Source organism: Penaeus chinensis, chromosome 7 (genome assembly GCF_019202785.1).
Source record: "Penaeus chinensis breed Huanghai No. 1 chromosome 7, ASM1920278v2, whole genome shotgun sequence".
Classification (NCBI taxonomy): domain Eukaryota; kingdom Metazoa; phylum Arthropoda; class Malacostraca; order Decapoda; family Penaeidae; genus Penaeus; species Penaeus chinensis.
Window position 1 is genome coordinate 45991077 of NC_061825.1, and position 7500 is coordinate 45998576.

Genomic DNA, 7500 nt, shown 5'->3' on the forward strand with positions numbered 1-7500 from the left:
TCCTGGAAAACAAGTGATAGTTTCAGTAAATATTAAAAACAAATAAAAAGGATACATATTGCTTCTGTTATTCAATTATTATTTCTCTGAGTTAGTCTTTTCCTCTTTCCAAAATAACTATTACACTAGCTACAAAATCAAGACTAGAAATAATATTTGAACTGGATATCTGTTATGTTAAAGGGCACTGTTAAATTGAAATCAAGTTTTCTTGTCAAAGCCTGAACTAGAGAAAAAGAGACTGATACACAGAAATAAAGGAAAGCCTGAGAAGGTTTTGATAAAGAAGAAAAAAATACTTAAGATATATGAAAAGAACGTTCTACAACATTTTCCAGGATTATCTGTAAATGTTGCTTGCAGTTTTTGCAATTATTAGCCTTCTGCAACTTCTACAGAGCTTGCAAACTTTCCCTCAAGGATTATTGAAAGGAAATTATCCCATCAAAATTACCCCACAGGAACCTTCAAATGTGAGTTACATTTTAAACATGGTTGGAATTTTTTGCTACAACTAATGTACGTAATACATTTTGTATAGACATTGATTTTACATGTTTTGTTCTTATTTAGAATGTATCTGCAAGTCAGGTATTAATCTGAAGAAAAAAAAAAATTGGGGGGTGGGGAGTATGAAAAGATAACCTACAGCTTTTCCTAAGTGATAGATTTAGATGTTTTTGGCAGAATTTGCAATTTCCTTCACTCAGCAAGCTCCCCATAGGTTGCTCTGAACCCGTACTCAGAATTAGAGGCGTTATCCCATCAAAATTATGATTTTCTTATGCAAGAAAATGGTTATTATATTATATTATAATTGATGCAATGTAATACAGTGAGTGTATCCACTGACTTTATATATATTCATATTTGCCTGTACTAATAATAATGTGACAAAAAAAATATTCTTCAGTTTTACATTAAGTATAATGCATTACAAATATCAAAATTGGGAATCAGCATTACGCTAATCAAAATTAAAGGAAACTGGACCCTTACCCCCTAACTTCCCAAAAATACTTGTAAAATTTTCATTATCGAAGCCAAACTATGAAAAATGCAAGACTACATAAGTAATTACAGATCTGAAACGAACTAAAAACGAAAACAAATATAAAATTACATATTTCACGCCATATATCTAATTGACACATCTTAACACCGCTATTGAGTGGTCTTTCAACACAATTACCATATAAATAAATGGTGCCAGAATGCATATATTTACCATTATTGCCGATTTCATGTAATTTATTTTTTCTCGTTATCGTCGCTGCTTTATGTCTTATCCATTGAAGTTTTTCCTTCTTGGTGTTTACGTTGCAAAAAACTTTCTTTTAGGATATAAAACTGTGTTATTAATGACAAGTTTTACTGTATGAAATCGGTGTCTCGTGTTATATTTCATACATAATACAATATATGGTTGTTTCTGAATAACAAAACTACATATAGACTATGGTGTGTAATTTGTTCACTTTACCGGAGATTTCAAAAACCTAAAAGAAATATTATTTAGGGCGTTTATAGCACTAAATTTTTCGAGCAATTTGAAAACATCATCTGCACTTCTAATGAATATTTTGTTTGTACATCAAGATTATATTATGATACGAAAGAAAGCAGTTACATTATGAATAGTTATCATTTCACTATATGATTTTAAATTATATATGCACATGAATATTTAAAGGCGGTAATGTCATATAATTGAAACATTCTTGATATCACATATATCAGAATTTTATGTTTAATTAAAAAATCACACTAATCTATCATGACACAGCCATATGATCTTCCAAAGCAATTAAAATCTCACAATGTTTTATTTTTCTCTGAGAAATATTAATATTGTTGCCTTTCGTACACACCCTAAACAAACGGTTACCACTTAATCAAATTAATAAAACCTCCATGAATACCGTATCAACGGATGCAACACTCGATTGAATGAATATCTAGTATTCGTAAAATGCCCCGAATGACGAAAAAATAAAAGATTGGCCTTGTAAATTAACAATAAACAATAAGAAAGCGAGTGGGGAAGTTCCGCTAAATCTGTCGTCTGCTTGAGTTCATCCCGTAGCAATTTTTTCGCGATCTCTTCCACACACTGTGCCTTTTGAAGCATGTTATGACACTTAAGTCCATATAATCGCTATTATAATTCGAAGTGAGGGTCTCTTGAGCTTGCTAGTGTACTGAAAATCCCGCTAAATGCTCCAATTCAGCGGATCTCGCTTGTATACGGCAGGAATATCTTTCACGAAGGTCAGTCTTAGTCTAGCCAGTGTGCAGGGTAGACGTGTTGCTTCGCTGCCGATCTTTTTCACTCGTGCAACCTCGCTTCTAACCAACATGAGCGAACCTAAGAAAATCTGCATCGTTGGCTCAGGAAACTGGTAAGTTATTGGGTATATCTGCACTACTGAAATATTGGAATAGATTCAAGGGTTTATTTCTGATGTAGAATGATTCAAATATTGTTGCATGGTTTGCAGATCTTGACAAATGTGTTTATGTATTTCAAGTGGAAGCTGGCCTAGCTGTGATTTAGTATAATCAGAATGGTCAAGTAGAATTTAATTTGATATCCTTATGATCTTGTTGTTGCTAAGCAATTTCGTGTCAGCGGTTCATCAATATATATGACTCAGACTGCTATGGAGGGTCTTACTAACTGTATATTACACGTCATTCCTCTGCATTTATAACCTTACTCATACCATGTTGCAAGTTGATGTTAATTATGTTAATTAAACCTTTGCATTTACATTAAGTAACCGACACATGATCATAAACTGCCACGTCTCATATTAGATTTATATTGTACTGCGATTTGTCTTTCACACCTGCCAGGATTACTCGTGGCCTACTGGGATATTAGGCCTAAAGTAATGGCACTTACTGATTGTGCAGGGCAATACTAACTCGGCGGAATTATTATTAGGCCTAAGCGCAGTGCACACTACAAACGAACGAGGCTTGGGCGACTAGTCCTAAATGAACAATAATTCCCAACCATGTTCGTATTATTTTGGGGGATCGGTTGTAATGTGCACAAGGGAACTTCACCTCTGTACACTAGCTCCCTGGATTTTTTTTTAACAATAGCATGAAGAGCTATCACGGTTGCTGTAATGGAATTCTTAAAGGTGAGCGCCTCATTGAAAACTCATGGCCGGTCGTGACTTGTCTCTCGGGCCTATGTAAATGCATGTTCCTGTCGTATATAAAACTGTGGCGTTTGATAATTTGGTTAATGGAGTCCACACACACTCCTGAACATGGCAGAGCATTTGTCTATAACCAAGTTACGTGTACATAATGTTCTGTGTGTATTTTCTTTTTCGGTTCGGTTATCGAATTTGATTGATGAAATGGGTAATAAGATTTGCAAATGTAAAATAAAAGAATATTAAACAAATAAATTCTTCATATCAAATGAAAATAGAGGGAGGCTGTTAATCAGTCGTTATAATTAGCTTTCCTACGGTAAAAAACAATGTTGTTTGAAAGTTGTTTGATAATGAAAGAACACTATAACCCCATTCACATCTAGCTGAGATTAGTGCAGACGATTAATTCTAATAATTAATGAATTTAGACCTAATATCGTTGAGGTGGCACGCGACAACTTTCACGCCTGTGGAAGTTGTCGCGTGCATGCTTAATTATCTGTCCTCGATAGATTGCAGGCTAATTGTGTGAAAGGACGCAAAAGTTATATCAGTCTTATTCTAATCATACGATTGAATGTGTGAACAAGAGGTGTTAGAGAGAAGTGGGAAGGGAAGGGGAGAGGAAAGAAAGAGAACGGAAAGTAATGGGTATCGGATAAAGAGCGGGCGGAGGGGGGGAGAGGACAAGGAACTATAAATTGCACTGTCTGTAAAATATCCTTACAAAAATTAGTAAGAGTAATGAAGATAACGATTAGTGCCAGAGTGGGGTTTAGTTGAAGATGATTTTTAATAAACAAGAAAGAAAAAGTAAAGAAGCGCAAGAACGTGTTTGGGATGGAAGGGCGAATGTCAAAGGAAGGGAGTAGGAAGCAAGGGGGTGAGGTCGAAACACGAGGAAGTATGTGTGAGAAATCAGGCCTTGTGGCTCTCGTCGAGGTGTTTGTGCGAATCCTGTTCGAGTCCTGTTGCCGGGGGAGAGCGAATAGAGGGGGGGAGGAAGCAGAGAAACAGAAAATGAAAGAGAGAGAGACAGAGACAGAGACAGAGACAGAGAGCATAAGAAATAGAAAGAGAGAGAGAGAGAGAGAGAGAGAGAGAGAGAGAGAGAGAGAGAGAGAGAGAGAGAGAGAGAGAAAAGAAAAAGAAAAAGAAAAAGAGAAAAGCGATAAGAAAGAGAGTAAGAAAGTTAAAGAGACGGAGGCAGAAAATAATAAAAAGGAGAGAGAGAAATACCGTAAGTTAGAGGCGAAGGCAGAAAATAAGAAAAATAGAGATCAGGAAGATAAGAAAGAAAGAGAGGGGGATGGTGTGAAAGGGATATTTAAGTCGTGTGTCCCAGGAGGAATATGTTTATCGGGTTGAGAAGGTCAATGCTCGTCGTGTTGTCAGAAGGCCTCCTCCATCCTCAAGGTTGTGTGAACGTATTCTTGCACTGTCACATACCCAGATTTGATCAGGGAAGGGTGCTACCCAGCGTGTGGCATTTAGAAAGTGCCACGTCACATTCGTCTTGAAGCTTTAATGTTTATCAAAGGAGATAAGTTTTTTGTTTAGATATCCTGCGATCTAAAGTCATAAGTGGTAACAGTTGCTTGCCTGACTCTTGTACCCCGACCACCCCCTTTCCCTACCCCCACCACCATGAGGTTGCAGCGTCGGTCTCTGTGATTGGTCGGGAGCGTTTACACCCCTTTTCCTGATTGGCGGGCCAGTGGGTGTGAGCAAACGTTAGCATGGGAGTGAAGGCCGTGGCGGAGGGTAGCGTACCCTCACCAGATAACTTTTTGCCCGAACTCTCTTTATTGGGATAGTGGTTCTGGCTCTCCTTGTTTGCTTTGTGCGGACGCTCGCGGCTTGAAGAATGCCGGTGCCCCTGTATCCTAGTTCGCGACGGAGAGGCGTACGCACTGTTCTTTTCCTTTCAAGGGTTTTGCCGTACACTGTTGGCGGGGTTCTTGTGTGGCCCGAGGTATTCCATAGAGCCTGGCCCAAGGTGTGGCTCATAAAAAAGGGGCAGTCGTGATGGAATGTCGCACCGGAGGATGTTCTGAAGAGCTTACGCGACTGTAATAAATCGCCACCAGAATCTCGCATATGTAATGCCGTATTTGCGTGTTCATATCTTTGTCGCGGAATTATAATTAGAGCTCGATTGAATTGAATGTCATTTCACTAAGGCGAGTGACTTTTGCGCTTCCTTTAGTGATGTATGTAACCTTTCAGATATAGGACCATAAATGACACAAGATATTCAAGTGCCAATTTGAAGTCCGGATTAGCTGAGCTCTGATTGCGCATTCTGTTATTCCTCCTTTAATTTAATTTCATATCTTCCATCATTCTTATCTCCGAAACTCAATTAATTGTTTGATTATCTTTCCCTAATCTTCGAGGGAGAACAGAGGGAAGGGGAACGGAGAGAGAGATTGAGAGGGAGGGTAGTGGAAAGATAAAGTGATTAGGGTTAGAAAAAGAAAAGAAAAAAAGAGATAGGAAAAAGCTGATAGACAGACAAAGAGCTAATGATAGAGATCACACACACACACACACACACATACACATACATACACACATACATACACACATACACACACACATACACACACACATACACACACACATACACACACACACACACACACACACACACACGCACGCACGCACGCACGCACACACACACACACACACACACACACACACACACACACACACACACACACACACACACACACACACACACACACACACACACCACATGCAGAGATAGAGCGAGAGAGCGAGAGAGAGAGAGAGAGAGAGAGAGAGAGAGAGAGAGAGAGAGAGAGAGAGAGAGAGAGAGAGAGAGAGAGAGAGAGAGAGAGAGAGAGAGAGAGAGAGAGATAGAGAGAACCAGTTGTCCTCTACCAAATCCTTCGTGTCTCCAGACATCCCTAGCCCCAGACAGGAAGGACCCCGGCAAGCGTGATGACCTCTTTACAAGTCGCTCATGCATGGCCATTATCTGTTAATCATTAGTATTATCATGCTAATGAGATTTGTTTTCCAATAAGGCATGTAATTGCATATTCCCAGCACGCCGAGGCAACGCTTAGTGAAGGAGCCGCGTCAATAGATTTGATTTGATTTCTATTTTCATTATATGTAGTATTATTTGATATTGATGATATAAAGAAATAATAGTGATAATGATAATAAGAATAATGGTATTGATAATGATAATAATAATAATAACAATAACGGTAATGATATTGATGGTAGTGGAAATAATAATAATGACAGTGATAACAACTGGTAATTATGGTGTTAATAATGATAGTAATGATAAAGATAATTTTAATGTCAATAACAATACTTTTTTTATTTTGTTTTTTTAGTGAGATTTGTGCAATAACCAGTTCACCTGCGCTAGGTAGGCACTGGTTGCTATGGGAAACCTGTTTATTGCTCTAATTAGCCGAGGGTGTGTGTGTGTGGGGGGGGGGGGGGGCTGTTTTTGTTGGGCGTGTCGTGAGCGATAAGAGATATGCAGCTTTAAGGTACGTTTTGTTCCTTGCGATTATCACGATTACCGCTCTACGACGATTGTTCAACGATTGTCGCTGCTCGATTGTAGTGAACTATTTTTCTTCGGGCGTCTGGGTCTTTTTTGTGAGCAAGTTAAGTTGAAGAAGTTTGGTAATTAAATATCTTCCTGTAGGAGAGACGGAAGATAGAGGTCTTTTCCAAATGTACAGGAGTTAAAGTAGGCTTTAACATTTGATTTTTGATTTGAGGAATCCAGAGGGATCATTTCAAAAATCGACCCTCTCTAAGGATCTCATCCTTTTCATCGGAATATTTGAGAGCCGGTCATCGTTAAGCGGTATTCGCACCGAGCAAAACGCACCTCAAAAGCTTTCCTTGCCGAGTAATGAAGGCGTGTGTGGATAATGGCTGGATGATTGAAAAAGGTGGATATCGTTGTAGCTGATGATGATGGTCAGTAATAGGCCGATTTTTCATTTTGTCTTGTCTGCACACTCATTTTCCATTCCAATTACACGGATATATTTCATGAATAATGATGAGCAAAAATCACACATGGTTCCACATTTCCCGAAGATGGCGATCATCATTATGTTTAAAATTCTTGGCAAGACATCATATTCGTGTTGACTTTTACAGTTATTGTGATTATAACGTCATCAGTAATTTATTTCATGAAAATACTCACGCATATGATTTTTAAAAATTCTTTATCACCACATGCATTGCATCGTCATTATCATTTCGTTTTTAATTACTTTCACAATTATTTTGAAGGCAGACGTTTTCT

At 38.2% G+C, this 7500-nt stretch overlaps 2 protein-coding genes across 3 annotated transcripts in view; one reads left to right on the plus strand and one right to left on the minus strand.

Annotated features, from left to right (window-relative positions):
- LOC125027289 (RAD52 motif-containing protein 1-like) overlaps nt 1-1363 on the minus strand; it is a 9740-nt gene extending 8377 nt beyond the window's left edge. Inside the window, exons 1-2 of one of the 2 annotated variants that reach the window (XM_047616263.1) lie at nt 1229-1363; nt 1-2 (exon numbers count right to left, since the gene is read on the minus strand). The exon at nt 1-2 is cut by the window's left edge and continues 94 nt beyond it. In XM_047616263.1, the coding sequence (XP_047472219.1) occupies nt 1-2; nt 1229-1246 (20 nt within the window). In that variant the 5' untranslated portion in view covers nt 1247-1363. Of the gene's footprint in view, nt 3-999; nt 1082-1228 lie in introns of those variants that run through there. The other variant, XM_047616264.1, reaches the window with a different exon arrangement.
- Nucleotides 1364-2246: 883 nt separating this feature from the next.
- Nucleotides 2247-7500, plus strand: part of LOC125027111 (glycerol-3-phosphate dehydrogenase [NAD(+)], cytoplasmic-like) — a 51356-nt gene continuing 46102 nt past the window's right edge. Inside the window, 1 exon segment of the mRNA XM_047615940.1 lies at nt 2247-2402. Within this exon segment, the coding sequence (XP_047471896.1) occupies nt 2359-2402 (44 nt within the window). The 5' untranslated portion in view covers nt 2247-2358.